The sequence below is a fragment of the Equus caballus genome, chromosome 1 (genome assembly GCF_041296265.1).
Source record: "Equus caballus isolate H_3958 breed thoroughbred chromosome 1, TB-T2T, whole genome shotgun sequence".
NCBI lineage: Eukaryota > Metazoa > Chordata > Mammalia > Perissodactyla > Equidae > Equus > Equus caballus.
Genome location: NC_091684.1, coordinates 174,198,452 through 174,220,656, shown reverse-complemented (window position 1 = coordinate 174,220,656; position 22,205 = coordinate 174,198,452). Strand labels below are relative to the sequence as shown.

The following is a 22,205-nucleotide window of genomic DNA, read 5'->3' as shown; positions in this document are numbered from 1 at the left end:
AGTTCTAACGTAGTATTGACTTCCACATCACCTGAATGATGAAAGAATCCAATTACCCACAAAGTAATGAGACAACCTTCCTAATAGGGAAGCCCTGTTAGGATAGCCCGAGAAAAATCAGATGCCTCCTTATTACATCATAATGGCCAAATTGTGATGTCACTGCAGAGCACCCACTCTTTAGTACAGGTGGTAAGTGAAACGAGATATGCTGAAGGGTAGAGTCAGCATGAGGAGCAGACACCCAAGGAGAGGTAAGGGGATTCTCGCCATGGCTGATTGCCTAGGGTACCTCTAGGGCCCTACTGTCTTTCCAGACTTGTCACATCTTAGTTTGGCTATAGGTTTGTCTGAAATCCTTCTTCCACAAACTCCTTCACTGCAGCTTTTGCTATCTCAGATCCTCAATCCTTGCAGTTCTGATTGGTCAGCCCTCAGCTCTGGTATTAGAATTGGCTAAAGGCACACAGGGCACAGAACACTGGAGCAGGGTTTCCCCAAGTGAGGCAGAAATTCACCAGATCCATTTGGGTAGTCCCGGGGTAGATCAAAGTTTTTGGGCACCTGAAGCATACAACTTTTGGAGCCTTTTTTGAGAAAAGTAAGTATGTTATGTACAAAAGTTAATAGATTTTAGGGACCAGCCCCGTAGCCAAGTGATTAAGTTCTTGCTCCACTTCGGTGGCCCGGGGTTTCATGGGTTCAGATCCTGGGTGTGGACCTAGCACCGCTCATCAAGCAATACTGAGGCAGCACGCCACATAGCACAACCAGAAGGACCTACAACTAGAATATACAACGATGTACTGGGGGGCTTTGGGGAGAAGAAGGAAAAAAAAAAGATTGGCAACAGATGTTAGCCTGTTAGATGTTATGTGGGACGCCTACCACAGCATGGCGTGCCAAGTGGTGCCATGTCCACACCCGGGATCCCAACTGGCGAACCCTGGGCCGCCAAAGCAGAGCACACAAACTTAACCCCTGTGCCACCAGGCTGGCCCCTCAGGTGCCAATCTTTAAGGAAAAAAGTGAATATATTTTAGAATGAGAAGATATAAACAAATTACAATTTTTAAAAAGCTGACAAATACCACAAAGTCAAGAAAAATTTTAAAAAGTTATCTACCTGGCAAACCTATATATTTTTTCCTACAATTTTGCTTTTAGCTGCATGCTCTTAGATAACCTTTTCATGTGATTACTATATATGTTTTCTATAAAGAGTGGAGAAAGGTATTTCAGTCCTCTACATGATCATTTTTTAAAAATTCTTGATAATTTAGAAAAGTTTTGCCTTCACACTTTGTAAGCGATAATGTCATAATTTTTAAGGATTTTTGTCAAACTTGGGGACAAAACTATCACATTTCTTTGGTATATGTAGTGTAAGATTTTGGAGCATTTCAAATTTGCAGTGACTAATGTCATATGCTCTGAATTGCTGACATTAGGATCATTCCTGGAAGCTTTATGCATTCGTTTGCTAGGGCTGCATTAACAAAATGCTACAGACTGCGTGGCTTAAACAACAGAAATCCTCACAGTTCTAGAGGCTAGAAGTCTGAGATAAGGTGTCAGCATGGTTGATTTCATTCTGAGGGTCCTCTCTCCTTGGCTTACAGCCATCTTCACCCTATGTCTTCACATGGTCTTTCCTCTGTTCATGTCTGTGTCCAAATTTCCTCTTATAAGGACAACAGTCATATTGGATTAGGATTTACCCTAAAGACCTCATTTTAACTTAATTGGCTTTTTACAGACCCTATCGTCAAATACAGTTACATTCTGATGTATTGGGAGTTCCGACTTTAACATGAATTTAGGGGAACTCAGTTCAGCCCATAACACTATACCTACTATTTAACTATTCACAGAAGCTGCAAACCAGAGATGTATACGTACTAAACCCAAACTTAATGTATCCCCAACTCAGCTTCCTTAGCCAATCCTAAAATGCCCATGGCCTCTCCACCACCACCTGACAAAAGGGGAAGTGTGATGGAGGGAAAGTCAGAAAGGAAAGAGACATCAACCTTAACCAATTGCAGTTCAAATATTTTTTTCAAATTTTACAAAAACTGACTACATTAACACTTGCTGGGGCTCCTCCAGTGCTTTGGAAGAGGTCTGTGCAAGGGAGGACCCTGAAACTTCAGCTTGCTTAGCTATAGGGTCAATGGGCCTCTGGTCAGTCCTGCTACTATCTGAGCCATGCAAAGGGAGAGAGAATTTTCATCAAAGATGGGGGATTAACATCTCCATGTTGAGATAACATAATGAGTCCCCATTATTCAGCACTAGTCTCTGGGAGAGCTGGGAGTGTTATTGTCTTGCTAAAGGTGGGATCCTCCCCTCTCTGATATTGTTAGCCTGGATCTCTTCTTGTCTTCCACTCCCCCGCCCCATTCCACTCCATCTTCTAAAGCTTAGGGTAAAACTCACGTAACAGAGGGAGGCTTCAGCCTGCACTCCAGAACTGGGGCAAAGGAATTTCTTCTCCTTTTTTCCTTTTAGGAGAGGGATTTTCCCTCTCCTAAATTTGTCTTTGATTCTGCTCCCTACTCCACCTTTCATATTCTAAGGCCACGGTCAGTGATGCCAGAATGCCTAACTGAACCCTCCAGGGGCAGGCGCTAAATCCCACAGACAGTGCCTGCCTGGCTTCCCAACCAAACCACCATGAGTTCTTCCGAGTTAATCCAGTTTCATGAATTGTTTGGATTATGAGAGAATGACCTCTCCACTGAAAACTGAGGGCTGCCGCTGCCTAAAATGTTTCACTTTTCCCTTCCTTCATTACATACAAATCATTGGGGCATTGTAATAGTCACGATTCAGGAAAAGGTCTGTATATACTATCAGCCCTGGCTTAAACTCTGAGGGATCAAAACTTCCTGAATTTAAAACTGAGTATATGTCTTTCTGTTGTTTACGCCTATGATGCTTTTGCTGGATACTAGTTTGAAGGACGTGGGGCTGACTTTTAGGAGTTGAGATTGTTACTGAATGTAATAAGGGAGAGGGGGGAGGCAGGGGCAAACACAAGACCAGCAACAGAAAATAGGGCTCATTGCTGAAGTAGAGATAATATTTCTGATGTCTGGCAACCCTGAAAGAGCTCTAGACCTTAAAGCAGAGCGATGAAGAATCAGAAGTAGCAGTTATGGCGGCTGGCTTTTGGTGGGTATATGGGGAGAGGTGAGGTCTGCAAAATATAGGGCAAAGTCTGAAATTGCTTTATAAATTATTGTAACTACTATATAAGCTATTAAGTGACCTAAATAAGTAAGAAGAGACTTTTTCAAAGACCAGCATGAGAACAGAAGAGTCACTTCAGAAAGTATTGTTCCCAAGTTTTAGTCAGAAGAGTGAGAATCCCAAATATGCAAACTTTTGGCCTAGAACTTCGGAGTGTGTGGAATACTGCTTTGGTGAAAAGTATATTTTATTGTCATCCCTTCCTTGACAGTGAAAACCAAGGTCCCGAAATATGAGGCAGAGCTCCAGGTCTTCTTTATTAGGGCAGAGAGGGGTGGTTTGCAAGGAGGTGATCCCTCCAGCGCTTCGTTTTTGAGAACACCTGTCCGATGCAAGCTGGACCCGGGAAGGGGCCAAAGGCGCCGGGCTGCTAGCATCCTCGTCTTTCCGGGTGGCAAGACATTTGATCCATCTCGAACAAGTTCCTGGTTGCTCTAGGCGCTTCGTTTACAGTGACGCTGCTGACAGCGGTTGGGCCCTCGGCTGGGAAGGCGCGGCTCGAGTGTAAGGCTGGCAAGGGGATGCTCAAAAAGTCTTCCTTCAAGAGGAAACATGGGGAGTAGTTGTACGCGATCTGAAAGTTCAGCAAACTGCTGTGAATTCCTTGGGGAATTCCGGGAGGAACATGGCCCAGGGTACTGGGAAGCTCCGGCGCGGATAGGTCGAGGATTGGGGGAGGTACCCTTCGCGGCACCCTGGCCCCGGGGGACATCTCCACGCAGCCAATAGCCACCCGGGCTGAGGCCCATGCAGCCAATAGTCGACTTCAGCCGAGACCCACGCAGCCAATGGCCGGCCCAGTGCGTTCCGCCCGTACCCTCCTGCCTGCGCCCACCAATCGGAACTCGGGCCACCGTGGCACCGCCCCCAGAGCCCGCCCCACCCATCCGCCCCGCCTCCAATTCGCTGGAGCAGGGCTGGGCTAGCCGGCGCGCTCTCGGTGGCGGGGGGGGGGGGGGTGGGCAGTCCCGGTCCCGGCCCTCATCGCGGGTGGGCTCGGAGCAGGCCGCACCGGGCGGGAAGCCCACTCCTACCCCGGAGGCCCCCCTGCCCTTTCTCCCCCTTTCCCCCCGCGGCCCATGGTGCGAGGCTGGGAGCCGCCGCCCGGGCCGGACCGCGGTGAGTGATCCCCAGCCCCTTCGACTTCCCCCTCCCAGCCCCCGTACGATCTCCGACCTCCGGAGCCCCGTCCCCGCGCTGGGGGGAGGAGAACTCTAGGTTCGAAGTCGCCCGGTTCTCTCTCCTTTCTCCTCTGGACTTTTCGGTTCCCTGTTGTAACTGGGGGAGGGTGAGTGGGTGTGTAGGGAGGAGGGGAAGGCTGGGTGGGACGCCCTTGGCGAGGGGAGGATTGAGATTCGCCTGCTCCCTGGGGCTCATCGCCCCAAGTGCAGCAACTTTTTGTTCTCTGACCCAGTTTGGAGCCTTCTAGACTGCCTGTGAAATGGAGGCTAGGAAAAACGTTTCCTTCCCAGGCCTCCCCTCCTCCCCTCCACGACTACCTCCCGGCGACCTCAGCACACGTACAGAAACCTGGCCTTACTTCTGGGGAGCAGTGGCCTTTGGGAATGAAAGGTTTAGGAGAAACTGCCCCTTCTGACCCCCTCCCCAGCCATACTCAGAAAACCAACCAGGAAAGTGAGAACCCGAGTCCCCAGAGGTTCCCGGTGTTGCGTCCTAATCTGAGACTTCTAAACTGAAAGAAGACTCAAGCTGAGACCTGTTTGGTAATGTGGGCCCAGATCAGGTCTTTTATCATATGAACCTCCTCACCATACATTTGAAGCCCTTTTATATTGTATGATTAGGACAGGTAGATGGCAGTAATTGAAAAAACCAAAACAGCCAGTTGAAGTTGGGAATTTTTTAAATGATGCAAATAAATATCTTAAGCATTGTCATTAAAAATACGTTCATTTCACCAATCTTTTGGGGTAGTCCAGGCGTTTTCTTTGTGTAAGTCGGCTGACTGGAGTTCCCAATTGTCTTTCTAGTATAAATTACACAAGCAAATCTCAAATCTGGCTGCACCCTGAGAACTTTTTAAAACTACTGAAGCCTGGGCCCCAGTCCAGACTAATTAAGTCAGAAAGAGTAGGAGGGTGCCTGGTTTAAGTTTCCCAGGTAATTCTAACGTGCAGTCTGAGACAGGAGCCACTGCCTCTCATCATCTGTGATTTCCAGGTTTGGTTTCTTTAAAGTGGAATGAGAATGTAAACACTTTTAAAGCAATCTGAATGCAGAATACTTTTCAGATTAAGTCCCCTTAAAAAAATCTTTTACAGTTGTCTTACCTACTCTCAACAATTTTTATAATGTGCACTCCTTTGTATTATGTCTTTCCAAAGCATTTGACTTTGTTTTCATAGGAACAGTTTTTAATGCACTGATTTTTCATAGGTTTATGTGCTGTTTAATTAGTTATTTATAAATATAGAAAAACAACGGGCATAACCAGGTTTGGAATCACACACAACTGGCCCAACCACACAGGGCAGCTGAAGGAAGCAGATGATTTTGGCATACTAGGGAGTAGCTTCCCCAGCTCTAGTGTCCAGTGCACTATGGGTATTGGTCATGTAATCCAGTGGGTCAGTTAAGCCAGGCTCCTGGCCTAATTGAACACCCCTCCCTTCCACTCTTGCCAACTAGCATCACCAATACCCAGTCCCTTCCAGAGTTATTCAGATTCTTGTCTTCCATCCTCTCTTTCCATTCATTCACATTAAGCTTTTTGTTCCTCTTTAAGCAATTACCACCATTGCCTTTATTGAGTTTTGAGGACATAAAGCAGAAGTTCTTAACCTGGGCTTCTGGGCAGCCAGTGACCCCCTGAGATTATACATATAATGTGTAAGTGTGAATGTCTATTTTGGTGGGGGGAAGGGGGTAGGCATAACTTTCTAAGGTCCTTTTATCCATTCTCAAAGAAGTTCATAATCCAAAAAGTTAAGAAGCACATACGTTGAAAATCACTAAACATCCTTTAAGGTCCTTAAAACTGTATCAACAACACACATTTCAGGCATTCTTCAGTTCTCTGAATAAAGATTTAGGGAATTTAACAGGATCATATCTAGTGTCCCACTTGAACTTTCTCCTGCTTTCGTCATAAGCCTAGGCTCAAGCCTTAAGTTCTGAACACCGCTTTTTCTAGGATTGTGTGAACACCCAGATAAGTTTAAGGCAGCCCATTCTTTTCTCCCATCTGCCCAGGGGTATAGAAAGCTCAAAGGGAAAGAAGGGTGTTATCCTGGCTCTATATTTTTAATTAGTGACTTTAAGTAGCAGTAGGACATATCTGGCATATTTAAGGATACAAGTTTAGTAATTACTCAGAATTGATATTCCCATCTCCACTGCCACCACCTCTGCCAATAGAAGTCCTTTTTCTACCCTCACCAAATGGAGGCACAAGAACACAAGACACTGTAGTGTCTTCACTGTGGTTTTGATTACTGTAGGGTCTATCCTACTTGTTAGAGTTCTCCTGAGTCACTCTCTGGTTGTAGTGTCTTCCTACTTCAAAGCCAGATTCTAACAGGGAGATACCAGCTATACAGCTGTGCTTTGATTTAAGCCTGATTTGATACACCATTCTGTATCAAGAAGTCTTCCACAACCTGTGTTTTGACTAATTGGAAAACTGTGGATGTATATAGTACACCAAATATGATATTTGCATTACTGCACGTTACAGTGAAATACCAAGCTGATGCCATGAGAATCAGGAATCATAAACCACATGAATGAAAGCAAAAATGCCTCTTTGTAGGCTTCTTGCTGTGCCTGCCTTATGTTCCTGTCTGGCAGTCTTCATCCTCACACTGGACTGCTGTATTCCTTATGCTACATTTTCTTCTTATCTAAAGTGCTATTGTGTTCTTAAGAACAGGACACAAATAAGGTTAACTAAGTGTCAAGTATTGCAATCATAAAATATTCTCCAGCTTAGATTTGGTGGTGTTCCTGGTGGGCCACAATTTCTAAATGGCTGTGCAAGCAAGTCCTCACAGGCTACTCAGCTGTGTCCAAAATGAACCTGGAGGGTGAAAGGTAGAGCTACCACGTTGCAGTCCACCTGGCAGTCAGAAAGACTTTATATCCAAATTATGGATTCAATTCTCCTAAAGCAGTGACTTTCATTTTTAAAGCAGAAAAATCCATTCTGGAATTATATCCAAGTCCAAAAATGTAAAATCATAGAATTAAGACTCTACAAAAACAGATTGAAAACAGTGATTTTAGAGGATTTCAGTCTTTGGCTCATTTCCCCCGTTGTCTAGGAGGAGCATTACCTTATATCAGAATCACCCCATGAGGCTCAAGTAATGAGAAAAGCTTCTATGTATTGAGCCTTTACTTTGTTCTAGGCATAACGTCAGGTGCACTTTTTCATTTAGTCATAAGCTTGCAAAGTAGGTGCTGTTCTGACCTCCTGTTTTTCAATGGGAAACAAGGCTTAGAAAGGGTAAATAACTTGCCCAAGGGCAGCAGCACTGTAGGAAATGGTGGAGCTGCAGTTCATTAAATCTGCCTCACCCCAGACCTCCCCCTCTAACAGGACCTCCTACAGATGACCCCTAGCACATAGTAGGTGTTGGGTAAAATATAACTTTACATACACTTAGCACTGTCTCCATTTTTTACACATGAAGAAACCAAGGCTCATATAAGTCCAGTAACTTTTGCCCAGGATCACATAGCTGGTAAGTCCAGCACTGGGATTCAAACTGCAGGCTGGCCTTACTCAAGAATCATTTCTACCCACTTTGCCATACTATCTCGATTTACCCTTTAAGGTTCTCTTCAAGCTGTGTTGCTTTTAGGATCTCTGCATGGCCTTCAGTTTGTTAAATTGACTTGTTAAAAGGGAATGGTGACACACATTAAAATGCTTCCAGATCTTTCTCATCATCATATAAAATCCCCGATATTACACTGCTCTATCTCTAACTCTCTGGACTTGAGAGTTTTCTCAATTCATCATGTAGCATTTACATAGGAATCCTGTCCTGTCCTTAAAAATTTGTCAGAAGTAATATTTATAAACTCAGATGGGATTCCTCTAGGAGTAAAGGGTGACAGATGTGTTAAAGAGTCTCTAACGCCCACACATAGAGCCGAGTTAAAATTCAGTCAACAGAACTGTTCTGGGAAATAAGTGGAGCAGGTGTTTCAGGAATGAAGCACAGTGGGGGCTATCCCTGCAGTCTCCGCACCCATAACCCTGGGAGCTGGTGCTGCTGGGTAGCCTGTGGGACCTGGCTACAATTTATTATGAGCCTGCCTACCTGGTCACGAGAAGAAAGCTGGACTGAGAGATAAGAGCTGCAGGCCTTCCGCCCTGTGTGGAGGGGGCTGCTAAAGTCTGAGGGAGCTCTCTAGGCTCCCTGGAGAGAGACTGAGCAGTTGGAAGAGACAAAGGCTAGGGGGAGGGGTAACCATTGTTCCAAGCATGACTTGGGGGGGAAACAGTCCCCTCTCTTTACTCTCACCAGACCTAAACCCAGTGGAGAGTAAGCCCCATTGATCCCAGCTATCTGACCTCTCCTACTGAAATTAAAAATAAAACTATCAGGTCTGGGCTTAGGGCTTAAAGGTACTATCTTTCCCCTCCCCCAACACTCCACCACTAAGAAGGGAAAGAAAAGGTGGTTGGGGGCTGGGCAGAGGAACGGTGCTGTCCTACCTTCTAGATATTCATCCAGTATATTCCCGACCTTTCACCACATTCTAGAGATAATCATAAATTGTTAGGAGCTAAAAAAGTTTGGAACAGTTCTGAGATTACCACTCGTCTTGTTTTTGTGGTTGAGTCTTCATTTTGTAACTCTTGTTCCATGAACCTAGAGGGTGAAGTGAGTTTGAATTGGAAAGATAAAGGCTATGTAAGGATGAGTTTTCCTCCTTACCCTCTAAAGACAGATTTTGTCTTGGTGACAGTACTCACTAGTCATGTGACTTGGGATAATTTAACTTCTGTGGACTTTGGTTTTCTCATACATACAATGGGAATTATAGAGGCTCTGATGACTTCATAAGGTTATGAAAATAGGAAACTGTTAAAGCACTTTAAATGCAATCCAGCACAGTACACATAGGAAGTTAATTGTTTTGGAGTCCAACATTTTGTTTGGTAGAAATTAAGCAATGGGCCAAAGATGAGCCCCAGTGATTGAGCTGTTTCTCTTCTTATTACAGCTATCTCTGAAGGGCACAAATCAGAAAACACCATGCCTCCTAATAAAGAGGCCAGCAGTCTTAATAGCTCCCCCGCGGGGCTCATCTGCCTCCCTCCAATCTCCGAGGAACTCCAGCTTGTGTGGACCCAAGCAGCCCAGACCAGTGAGCTGGATGGCAATGAACACTTGCTACAAACCTTCAGCAACTTTCCCTATCCCAGTCTAGCAGATATTGCCCTTCTCTGTCTACGCTATGGGCTGCAGATGGAGAAAGTCAAGACTTGGTTCATGGCCCAGCGCCTCCGCTGTGGCATTAGCTGGTCATCTGAAGAAATAGAAGAGACTCGAGCCCGAGTGGTCTACCATCGGGACCAACTCCATTTCAAATCCCTTCTCTCTTTTACTCATCATGCAGGGCGGCCCCCAGAGGAGGTGCCTCCTTCTCCAGTGCCACCTCCAGAACAAGTTGGTCTTGCAATAGTGCCCCTGAATCTTAGCGAGCCCACCCAGATGAAAGGATTAAAGGTAGAGCCTGAGGAGTCCTCACAGCCACTGAGTCACCAGAAAGCAAAGGAGCCCCTGATGGCACCTGGCAGTGGGGCATTCCCCCACCAATCAAATTTTTGGCAGGATCTTCAAAGTAGTGGCCTCTCTAAGGAGCAGGCGGGCAGGGGTCTTGACCAGTCACATGGCCTAGGTACTGCTTCCTGGAACCACTCCACAACCGTCCACCAGCCACGTGCTCGGGATAAGCCCCCACCAATCTCATTACTTGCCAGTAGTTGTAAGCAGGAGTCAGCATCTAATATGACTCCTTCTTCTTCCTCTACCTCTTCTTCCTCTTTCCAGGTACTGGCTAATGGAGCTACCGCCACCTCTAAACCCCTCCAGCCACTGGGCTGTACCCCACAACCACGGTCACCCAATGAACAGGCACTACCCCCACATCTGGAGCCAGCCTGGCCTCAGGGGCTAAGGCATAACTCAGTACCAGGTAGGGTTGGCCCTGCAGAGTACCCTTCCCCAGATATGCAACGCCAGCGAAAGACCAAGCGCAAAACCAAAGAACAGCTGGCTATCCTCAAGTCGTTTTTTTTACAATGCCAATGGGCACGGCGGGAGGATTACTATAAATTAGAACAGATCACTGGTTTACCTCGGCCAGAGATCATTCAGTGGTTTGGTGACACACGCTATGCCTTGAAGCATGGGCAACTAAAATGGTTTCGGGACAACGCAGTCCCTGGTGCCCCTAGTTTCCAGGACCCAGCAATTCCCACACCACCGCCTTCAACTCGCTCCTTGAATGAATGGGCTGAGACACCACCTCTGCCAACTCCCCCACCCCCACCGGATATACGACCCTTGGAGAGGTACTGGGCAGCCCACCAACAGCTACGGGAAAGAGACATCCCTCAACTGAGTCAGGCGTCAAGGCTCAGCACCCAGCAGGTACTGGATTGGTTTGACTCTCGATTACCTGAGCCAGCTGAGGTGGTGGTTTGTCTAGATGAAGAGGAGGAAGAGGAGGAGGAAGAACTGCCAGAAGATGAGGATGAAGAAGAGGAGGAGGAGGAGGAAGACGACGACGATGATGATGACGTGATCATACAGGACTGAGTGGGGGGCTGAGGGAGGGGAGGTCTGTTACTAAAAGATGAACCAATTTAGTCACTGTTTAAACAAAGAAACCACATTTTTTTAATTACCTTGTGGCAAAGAACTGAAAAGCTTTCTGTTCTTGAGGTTGGGGCCAGGGGGATGTAGTGAGGGTGGACCAGGGAGGATGACCATAGGGCACAAAGTGAGGTGGGGATTGGAAATCCAGGCCTCTAGCCTCAGTGAAGAGAGCGCTAAGGATCTGGTCCAAACTATGGGCTGGGTAAAGCCTCTTGCTCTCCTCCTATCTGCTGTTCTTTTCCCTTAGTGTACTACAGAGAGGCCAGACTTTGGCCCCACGTCCATAGGAGGACTGGAAAGGAGGAGTAAAGAATTTTGATTCAATTGATGATTCCAGTGCCTCCCCTAGTCCAAGCATTTTCCCTGGAATACAAGGCTACCTTGTACCCCTTTTCTCTCTGAGCACAAGTCCACGCATAATGCAGCAAAGAATCTCAGTATGTCCCGTCTCATCACAAATACTTCCTCTTCCTCATCCCAACTTGACTGTGTATCTTTCACCTGCTTCATTATTGAGTCACACAGGTAGCAGAATATTTTCTGATACTGGGGTCACTTTGCCTTTTACCTTTTTAACTCTTTCCAAAATCCCCATTCTGTTCACTATTTGTCTCAGGGTAAATCTTCCCCCACGGAGCTTGTGAAAAAGTTTAATGATTTGGTGGAGAGTAATTTAGACTGGATATTTATTGAAGGTGGGAATTAGGGGAGATGTCCTTTAAAAAAGTAGATTAGGTTACAGAGAGAATAGAGGAGAGGGAATGATTTCGACTGTTCAGAAGACAGTGCAGGTGGGTTCCAGGTTTGGTTTTACAAACCTGACACTCCCTCCTGCCTAGCTTGACAGACACTGATTTTTCATCTTTTTGGTGTTGGTTCAATTTTTGTCCAGAAAAAGAGACTCTTCCCTTTCTTTATAGGATCTGTCTTGGGGACAAAGGGACCATGGTCTTTAACTAAACTAATTATTGATGTTTTAGAATGGTTTTCATCAGTTGGGGTCAGATATAAAGATATCAATGGATTAACCATCTAGAAATAAGAGTGGAAGGCCCAAATTGCTAGAATAATAAAAAGGCCAAAAATAAAATTGTTTCTCTCTCTTCCACTTTGCCACTTCTATGGTTTAGAGCCTAATGGAGCCAAATCCATTAACATTCTGATTTAGTATACTCTTTATTTATTTATCTTTTGAAGCAGCAGGATATATTGAGGTATATTAAAAGAACAAAAGCTTTAAAGGGCAGTAGAGCAGTATCACTAGGCAGATTCTTTCCTGCACCTGCTACAGCACGGGCTCTTACTCAGAAGAGGAGGTGTCCAGCAATGCCTTTAAAAATAAATTCACAGTTCAGAATGGGGATCCCAGTTTCTAGTGGGATCCTAGTTCAGCTTCAGGGTCATTCCCAAGACCTAATTTATTTCTGGCAGATGTTGGCTGTCTTTACATTTTTCCAATATTTTTTTATTAAGGCCTGCCTGCCAGTGGCCCACTCATTTAATTCCTCATTTCTACTTCTTAGTACCCAAAGAAGAGTAAGTGTTTGATCTCAGTGGTAGTGTTCTTTGCCCATTCCACCATTCTACAGCTTGTAATACCAACAGAGTTCCAATACCAATGAAAGGGCATCCTCTTTATTTTATTATGTATGTACTTTAGTGAGCTTAAAGTCTGTCTGCAACCGTTATCAGAAAGGAAAATCAACACATTTAATAGTAACTAGGCAGAGGAAACAACAGGCAAACAGAAAAAGTATAATAAATTAGGACAAGGAACAGAGTTGTTGCTTGTTAACATTGGCAATGGGAGAATACATATCCAAAAATGAAAGCCAGAAATAAAACACAGGTAATGAGTATATTACCCCCATACCCAGTGATGCCAAGAATTGTTTTTACAACCTTTGTTTCAAGTTATAGGAAATGAAGGAGCTACGTATGTCTTGCAAGAGAGATAGAAACATCCTCCTGAAGCACAAGCCTTATATAAGACCTGACTACTTTCCTAGGAGGTAATACAGGGTGTATATGGTAAAGATCGAGAAAGATAAGGTACAGAGTGAAACCAAGAAACAAGGCAGGGGTACATTTTCCAAGGCCATCATGCCTAATGGGTATTGGATGCTACAATCTGTCGTTCAGCAGTATATATAGATCAGACCTTGAAGACGGTCTATCTGGAAGTGGTCCATGCTTCTCTCCCCCTGGCTAATGCCATCTGCCTCTGTTGGTAGAGAGTCTGCAGCAGAGGACAGGAAGGCAGATATGGGTATTTACAACAAAAAGGGTAAGTAAGGCCCTGTCCAGCCATTATGTGAAGTTTATTGGGACAGTAAACCACTGCTGTTGCTTCCCCATAGTTTTCTCCATTGCATGGTAACGTTTCCAAACAGATTTAGTAGGCCTGGCATGACAAAGGCTTTGTTGCTACTTATGAAACTCGGGAACATTTCAGTGTTTTATGGTGATAAGGTGGCAGAATATTTGAAACACTACTTTGGAAGACCTGGAATGTATGACTACCATGCCCAGAGATGATTACCAGAGAGACAGCATTCTGATGCCTCTGGGAAGGTGGCACTTTCTTTAATAACTCTTTTTTTAAACTTAATTATGGTAATTTTGAAAAATACAAAAGCAGAGTATTATAATGAACTCACATGTCCCCATCACCCAACTTCAACAAATAACTCAGCCAATTTTTCTTTCTACTCTCTCACTGCCCCTGTCCACTAGACTATACTAAAGCAACACCCAGACAACTATTTAGCTTCCTATCCATTAGTATTTTAGTATCTCCAAAAGATAGACTATTTAAAAAAAAATAACCACAATAGCATCATGCCTACAAAAAAACTATTAACAGTTCCTTAGTATCAAGTGTCCACTAGGTATTCAATTTTCCTCAACTTTCTTATAAATGGTTTCTATAGTTTGTTTCAATCAAGATCCAATTAGGGGCCACGTGTTTGTAGATGGTTTATATGTCTCATAAGTCTTTTCTCCTCTGTAGGTTAATCCCTCCATCAGTGAGGATCTGAGAGGAGGATTTATTTCCCTAGTGTTGCCTCTTAGGACTTAGACCCTAATTTCTTGCTGATGAAAATAAAGGGCATTTTGGAATATGAAAGCAAAATATTTGGGTACTTTAGTATGTCCCTGGGGTCACCAAGAGCTTGGCATGGAAAAGGGCCTGAAGATTCTCAAAACCCAAGCCACAAAAGTTAACTTAAAAGGCAAGACCGGACATTTCATTTAATAGAGCTTCTTAGAAACCTCTCTCCTCACTCCCATGCCCTTTTCCTCTTGTTGCCTGCATCAGAATCATAGTCCCATAAATTTACAAAATATTATTCTAGCTATCTCTGGAGAAGCAAACATGGTTTTTCCTAGTTCAAGCAGTACCTCTACCCTAAAGATATATTCCAGTGAAAATACTTACTTTGTGGAACTTCTGGGAATGTCAGTTGTGTCCACAAACTTAGTTCACGATGGCCAAGACCTCTCAGTTTAAAGCCTTTCACTACTGTGTGACCTAATTTTTAAACCCCAAACCAGGAAGCTAATCTGACAGGACAGAATCTTTGGAACTGAGACCATTCTGGAAAACTGTGAGCATACGGTTACCATTCTTGAAACCTATGTCATTCTCCATTGGTTACATTCTAACCTTAACAGGAGGCATTTAGTGCACAGGCCCAACCTGGGAGCTTTTCATGCACAGACAACTTAGACTAGCCAGGGCTCACCTGCAGGACTGGTAGCTGGAAACCAGGAAGGCTCTCTGGTGTGGTTCTCCTCTCCCTCTGACCTGAAGGATAGAGTGGATGGTGAAAGATAACTTCCTTGGGCAGTTCTTTGGCAGGGTTACTTATGGATGGGGGTAAATGAGTAGTTCTCAATCTGCAGTATGCTACTCCAAAGGGAAAAGACAGTTAGCTAAATAATTTAAGAGGTGGGTTATAAAGTTCATTCTTTTCCTCTGAGGATAGGATGCTGACAGAGAGGTCTGAGATTTGAGTTTAACTATGAGTAGAAAGATGTAGAGGTAATATAAAGATTTTGGTGAGCTATGGAAGATGACAGCCCCTTACCAGGAAGACTGGTAACAGAGGCACTTTTTTAACAAGATGGAGAGAAAAAAGGGTACTGGTTTTATCATTCTCATTCAGAACTGAGCTCCCAGCAATGTTCAAACATAGGAATCTCAAAAGAAAAAAAAAGGCAGTTTAATTTTTAATTCTTCAGGTGACCTTCTGGCTAAATAGCATGACTAGACCAGTGACACGATGAGTGCTATTTAGGCAAAATCCAAAGCCCCCTTCACTGTGAAGGAAATGGGATAACTCTTGAAGAATCACACTGGAAACGATGCTCTTGGGGGTAGGGAGCGCAAATCCCAACTTCTTTTCACCCTGAAAATCTTCATTTTAATATGTATGTCAATAGTTTAAGTTCCACTCCTTTGGGAATGTTATGTAACTTACCTGAACTGTTGGGGGTGAGGACTCCATTTAGGGATGGTCTGAAAGAAAAGATCCCTTGTCCAGAGGAGGCAGATGAAGGTCTAAGAAGGGAAATAAAAGCATCAGCAGAGAAAAGGAAGGGTAAAGGTGAAAAGCATATGTAAAGGAAGAGCCTATACATCTAGTCCAGAAAAGAATAAATCCCCTGCTTGCAGCAGAGAATAAAATTAAGTAGTTCGGATATATATTAGACAGTCCTATTCAACCTTCTCTTTTGTTTACAAGGTAGATTATAAACCTCAGTGGTACAGGCCAGTGGAGCAGTAACCCCAGGGCTGCTGGCTGAGTGTGAGTGTGAACAGATCCCAAGTGAAAGGAAGCACAGAGGTACTCACCTGTAAGATAGGCTGTGAGTGGAAGCTGGTGAAGGGGTTTCTGGAAAACATAAAAATGAGTTTGTGAGATAATCCATGAACTAGAGAAGAGATTCAGGTATACTGGAGGTCAGGGCAAAGGAACTGGGGATCAAAGGTTTTCAGTAATATATGTTAGGTTTAGGGGCTAATGGCAAGTGAAAAGCTCACAAATCACCTAGCAGTGTCTCATACAGGAGCTTTCCTCTCCCTTTCATGAGTTTGGGGGCCAGGATCCATCCCAGCCTTGACGTGCCCTAATGTATCCGTGCCTTGGTTTTGCCTCTAAGATGGAGATTACCAGAAAGCATGACTAAAGGCAAAGGGTTATTAAATTGGCTAGGAGTGACATCAGCAAAAATGGTGGAGTAAGGACCTCCAAAAATTCTCTCTCTAAAAGGAATGAGGAAACTACCAAAATTGTCAGAATCAACTTTTTCAGAACTCTGGAAATTAACAAAGAGCTTGCAGCAATCTGAGGAATGTTTATTCCAGAAAAATAGCTGAATGTGGGTAAGAACAGTGAGCTTTGTGGCATTTTAACTTGCCCTATTCCCATTTCTCCTTCAGCTCCATGGCAGCCTTGAAAAGCAACCTGGCAGTCACTACAGGGGATGGAACAGGGTTGGAGCTCTTTCAAAGCCGCATTCCCAGAGAACTGTCATCACTGACCTGTCGAGTGGTTCACTGGAGACTCCACTTGCAAGGCTGCCTCTGTTTGACCTGACTTGGAGCCCAAACTTACCAGGACTTGGAGCTTAGAGTTCACCAAGTGTGAAATGCCTTTTCCCCAGAAGTGTTGGTGGCAAACAATTAGAGACACCTGTTTAGGATGCCTGAGGAGGTGAATATCAATAGGGCAAACAACAGACTAACCAAAAAGTATAAAAGGAAAAGCTGGGGAATGAGTTGTCCATGGGGACTTTGGAAAGCAACACACATTTTTGGAAATCTAGGGCAAGTGTATGCACAGGACTGTGTGCACACTCAGGAAAAAACTGAAAAGGCCCTAAGCTCTCATCTGGTGCTTGCCTTGAGAACATACAAGCAAGAAGTGAAGGCTAAGACACAGCTGTCAACTGCCTGGATGACTGCTGAAAGTGCAGCCTCACACACACACAGTCCCTGAGCAAAGACTGAGAGACTCACTGGCTCCAGATGTTTAAGGAAATCTTTGTCCAATCACTAGCTGACCACTAAGCTAACTGAACAGAGACTTCAGTGGCCACACATGACAAAGAATATGGATTTTACAAAATTAGTTTAGGGGCTGGCTCTGTGGCCGAGTGGTTAAGTTTGCGTGCTCCGCTGCAGCAGCCCAGGGTTCGGATCCTGGGCGCGCGGACATGGCACCGCTCATCAGGCCACGTTGAGGTGGCATCCCACATCCCACAGCTGGAAGGACTTGCAACTAAGACATACAACTGTTTACGGGGGGCGGGGGGGGAGGGGCAGGCGGTTTGGGGAGATAAAAGCAGAAAAAAAAAAAGATTGGCAACAGTTGTTAGCCCAGGTGCAAATCTTTAAAAAAAAAAAATTAGTTTAAAAAAGTCAAACAACAAGGGCCGGCCTGGTGGCATAGTGGTTAAGTTCACACATTCTGCTTCGGCCACCCAGGGTTGGCTGGTTTGGATCCTGGGTGTGGACCTATGCACCGCTTGTCAAGCCATGCTGTGGTAGGCGTCCCACATATAAAGTGGAGGAAGATGGGCACGGACGTTAGCTCAGGGCCAGTCTTCCTCAGCAAAAAGAGGAGGATTGGCAGCAGATGTTAGCTTGGGGTTAATCTTCCTCAAAAAAAAACCCAACTTACCTACTATCCAGACAAAAAAACTTTTAAAAAAAAGTCAAACAACAACAAACAGCAACAACAACAAACCCTGGGGAAGGGGAAGAATCTGATTCCTAGAGTTGCCACATTATATTATTTTAAATGTTCAGTTTTCAACAAAAAATTACAAGGCATGCAAAGAAACAAGGAAGTATGATTGATAAAGGAAAAAAGCAATCAATAGAAACTGTCTTTGAGGACACCCAGACATTGGACTTTCTAGATAAAGACTCTAAGTCAGCTGTTTTAAGTATGTTCTGAAAACTAAAGGAAACCATGTCTAAAGCACTAAAGGAAAGCACGAAAATGGAGTCTCAACAAATAGAGAATACTAATAAAGAAAATTATATTAAAAAGAACCAAATATGGCCGGCCTGGTGGCACAGCGGTTAAGTGCGCATGTTCTGCTTTGGCGGCCTGGGGTTTGCCGGTTTGGATCTTGGGTGCGGACATGGAACCACTTGGCTAGCCATGCTGTGGTAGGCATCCCACATATAAAGTAGAGGAAGATGGGCATGGATGTTAGCTCAGGGCCAGGCTTCCTCAGCAAAAAGAGGAGGATTGGCAGCAGTTAGCTTAGGGCTAATCTTCCTCAAAAAAAAAAAAGAAAAGAAAAGAAATAACAAATGTTGGAGAGGATATGGAGAAAAGGGAACCTTCATATACTGCTGGTGGGAATGCAAACTGGTACAGCCACTGTGGAAAACAGTATGGAGATTCCTCAAAAAATTAAAAACAGAAATACCATATGATACAGCTATTCTACTTCTGGGTATTTATCCAAAGAAAACAAAAACATAAATTTGAAGAGATATATGCACCCCTATGTTTATTGCAGCATTATTTACAATAGCCAAGACTTGGAAACAATCTAAGTGCTCATCCCCAGATGAATAGATAAAGAAAATGTGGTATATATATATAATGGACTACTACTCAGTCATAAAAAAGATGAAATCTTGCCATTTGCAACAACACAGATGGACCTCGAGGGTATTATGCTAAGCGAAATAAGTCAGATGGAGAAAGCCAAATACCATTACATTTTCACTCATATGTGGAAGATACAACAACAAACACACACAGAGATACAGAGAACAGATTGGTGGTTACCAGAAGTGAAGGGCGGGAGGGTGAAAAGCGTAAAGGGGCACATTTGTATGGTGACAAACAGCAGCTAGACTTTTGGTAGTGAACACGAAGTAGTTTATACAGAAGTTGAAATATAATGTACACTTGAATTTTTTTTGGGGGGGGAGGTGAGGAAGATTGGCCCTGAGCTAACATCTGTGCCAGTCTTCCTCTATTTTGTATGTGGGATGCCGCCACAGCATGGCTTGATGAGCCATGTGTAGGTCTGCGCCCAGGATCCAAACCCATAAACTCCTGGCCACCAAAGCAGAGTGAGCGAACTTAACCACTATGCCACCAGGCTGGCCCCCAAACTTGAAATTTATATAATAGTATAAACCAATGTGACCTCAATAAAAAAATTAAAAAGAATGCCTCCTGTGAAAGAAAGAAAAATCCTCTCTGGTAAGTCTTCTCTGTGGAATGACAAATGTTCTAGAAAACAGTAACAGTTCTGAAAAGAAACAAGACGGCCTTCTCAGTGCAGTAGGCAGCGCATCAGTCTCATAAGAAGAAAGAAACAAGAACTTAAGTGGGTGGAACCAAAATATTTCTTTTCTGGAATATTTTTATGTTTAATACACAGTGAAGAAGCCACATATACCCTTCAGGCTAACATAATTACAGCATCTAGTTAAGCTTCCTTTTAAGCCTAACTTCTACTGCCACCTTGTGGCAATTTAAAAAATCCAAGTCAATTATTTTACTCAAAAGTTATCCTCCCTCTCCTGACCAGAGGCTTTCAGTGACTTTCTATTGCTCGACTTTTTATTTTCCCCTTATCAGTTTGAGAACAGAAATATCATTATTTGAAAAGTAGTAACATATGTCTGGATACCTGGAATCACTGTGTGGTAACAAACAAAGTAAAATGGCATAACAGTCATGCAACACATAATAACGTTTTGGTCAACAACTGACTGCATATAGGATGGTGCTCTCATAAGATTAGTACCATATAGCCTAGGTGTGTGGTAGGCCATTCCATTTTATGATGTTCACATAACGATGAAATCACCTAATAACGCATTTCTCAGGACATATCCCCATCAAGTGATGTGTATATTACGTACAGAAAAGCAGAAATCTCATATCTGCACAGAATATGTTGGTTCTTGACTTTTTTTTTGGTTTTTTTTGCTGGGGAACGTTTGCCCTGCGCTAACATCTTCGCCAATCTTCCTCTATTTTGTATGTGGGTCACCACCACACCATGACTGATGAGTGGTGTAAGCCCAGGATCCAAACCTGTGAACGAACATAGGCCCTTGAAGTGGAGCATGCCACAGTTAACCATTACTGGGCCAGCCCCTCTGACACCGTTTTGCCCCTCTCACCAGTAAAAGAGTCTCTGGGAGTGCTCCTTCCCTGCAGGCCTCTGGCTCCCTGATGGACAAATAATAAACATCAATTAGTAAATATATACTGATTTTCTGGCTTACATATTCCTTATTATTTCTCTATATCTACACATTGAAGCATACTGTGTTCTCCCAGAGTGATCCAAGAAGGATCCACACTTTATTACTTCCAAAATAAACATGAGGGACACTGTTAATTTAGTCCTTGAACACTTTCACCATTTTCACCCCTATTCATCCTCAGTGTCAGCTTCTAACATCAGGTCTGCACTGCCAACAGAAAAGAGAGTCCAAGAAAGGCATCAGATAATTTATGCCAAAACCAATGTAAGTTTAATATTCTTGTAAGTTTAAATAATGTAAGTTTTAAAAATGTTTTAAAAAGTTTAAAATGCTTTCATTTAGCATTGGAAATCTCAATCTGGAAAGAGAAGGTAAATATGACTTACTTGTCCCAAGCTACCAAAGCCAGCCACTCTGTAAGGGATAGACTCCACTGAGGAGGACCGGCTGTATAAGGTGAGACAAAAGGAAACAAACAAACCAACCTGATGTTAAACTTTTACATAGACCTACATAGATCTAAAGTCTCCTCAGTCCCTATCTCAGCCACACCAAGATTTCTTTCACCTTCTAGCTTTTTTTTTTTTTGAGGAAGATCAGCCCTGAGCTAACATCTGCCACCAATCCTCCTCTTTTTGCTGAGGAAGACTGGCCCTGAGCTAACATCCATGCTCATCTTCCTCTACTTTATATGTGGGACGTCTACCACAGCATGGCTTGACAAGCAGTGCCTAGGTCCGCACCCAGGATCCAAACCAGTGAACCCCGGGCCACCAAAGCAGAACATGCGAACTTAACAACTGCACCACCAGGCTGGCCCCTTTCATCTTCCAACTTTTGCCAACAGTTTTAATGTTGCTGTGTAGGCTCTCAACTCACCTGACCACTTGGCTGCTATGCTGAGAACTGGGTCGTGGAGTAACTGAAAAAGAAGAGAGTGCAGAATGGAAAGTGACCACCAATGGTGTGGTCTGCCTTGCCAAGCCAATCTGTTGCAAGTGGGTATCTGATTATATGATCTTTTCATATCATACATAAGAGTAGGAAAATCACATTATAGTCTCTGAGAGGAAACCATTTTCCATATGGGAAAGGATATTTATTCATCTCACACAGATATTTGGGCAAAAAATGTTCTTTACCTGACTGTGACGGGGAAGTAATACCCACTGGTCGGGGTGTAGTTGATCTGCAAGGGAAAAAAGAAAAGAGGCAGTTCTAATATTTATAAGCAGAAGTTAAGTGCCACCTTAGAGGATAAATCAGATCATTGTTTTTAGAAACAATAGTTTCCTCTCTGAGCACAAATTGCTTACTATCATGTAGTATAGGTGTCACCCCAAAATATGGAGGGAAAGATTCCACATGAGACTCCTTGGTTCTCCAGCTCCCTAAGTGAAACCTTCTCCACTTCTCTATTCCTTGCAATAGGAGAAGTTTCCAAGTCCTCCTTTCTTCCTTCCCTCAGTGCATTACCAAGTAGTCTCAACTTTACATCTGTCTATCCATCTGTCCATCCATTCACACATCCACCATTCCCTCACTCCCTCCATCCCCTCATCCATCTATCCAACAAGCATTTATTTAGTGCTTGTACATCCTAGATCCTGAGATTACAAAGATAACTGGAATATGGGTCCTATTTTTGAGAGGCTCACAGGCTAGTGGGAGAGACAAATAAGAAAAATAAAGCAATGTTTAGGTGTTATAATAGGTATATCAGAAGTACCGAAGTGTCAAATGACACTAGACTGTAACTTCTTTGAGTGCAGAGGCCATGTCTTTTTAATCCATCAATACAGGGCTGATATTAAAAATAT

General features: G+C 43.9%; 2 protein-coding genes across 18 annotated transcripts in view; one reads left to right on the top strand and one right to left on the bottom strand.

The window, feature by feature from the left end:
- The window catches only part of RNF212B (ring finger protein 212B), a 64,874-nt gene that overhangs the window by 3,094 nt on the left and 39,575 nt on the right, over positions 1-22,205 (bottom strand). For 9 of the 16 annotated variants that reach the window (XM_070241204.1, XM_070241195.1, XM_070241216.1 and 6 more), the window contains 8 exons: positions 21,528-21,574; positions 21,265-21,307; positions 20,772-20,832; positions 20,299-20,347; positions 15,982-16,021; positions 15,608-15,687; positions 14,870-14,931; positions 12,740-13,359 (listed from right to left, as the gene is read on the bottom strand). In XM_070241204.1, the coding sequence (XP_070097305.1) occupies positions 13,294-13,359; positions 14,870-14,931; positions 15,608-15,687; positions 15,982-16,021; positions 20,299-20,347; positions 20,772-20,832; positions 21,265-21,307; positions 21,528-21,574 (448 nt within the window). In that variant the 3' untranslated portion in view covers positions 12,740-13,293. Of the gene's footprint in view, positions 1-3,497; positions 3,833-12,739; positions 13,360-14,869; positions 14,932-15,607; positions 15,688-15,981; positions 16,022-20,298; positions 20,348-20,771; positions 20,833-21,264; positions 21,308-21,527; positions 21,575-22,205 lie in introns of those variants that run through there. The other 7 variants (XM_023622318.2, XM_023622282.2, XM_023622287.2 and 4 more) reach the window with 2 other exon arrangements.
- On the top strand, positions 156-12,228 carry HOMEZ (homeobox and leucine zipper encoding). Of its 2 annotated transcripts, none has more exons than XM_005603224.4 (2): positions 156-254; positions 9,460-12,228. In XM_005603224.4, the coding sequence occupies exons 1-2, from the start codon at positions 209-211 to the stop codon at positions 11,058-11,060; spliced, it is 1,647 nt and encodes a 548-aa protein (XP_005603281.1). In that variant the 5' UTR covers positions 156-208; the 3' UTR covers positions 11,061-12,228. The 2 variants fall into 2 exon arrangements, with proteins under 2 accessions (XP_005603281.1, XP_001493848.3); XM_001493798.7 differs by lacking the exon at positions 156-254 and adding an exon at positions 4,021-4,377.

What these genes read in the sequence shown, in the direction of transcription:
- HOMEZ (XM_005603224.4), top strand. Translation starts at nt 209, where the DNA reads ATGCTGAAGGGTAGAGTCAGCATGAGGAGCAGACACCCAAGGAGAG. An exon ending in GAGCAGACACCCAAGGAGAG is followed by an intron (nt 255 to 9,459) that starts GTAAGGGGATTC and finishes TTCTTATTACAG; the next exon opens with CTATCTCTGAAGGGCACAAA.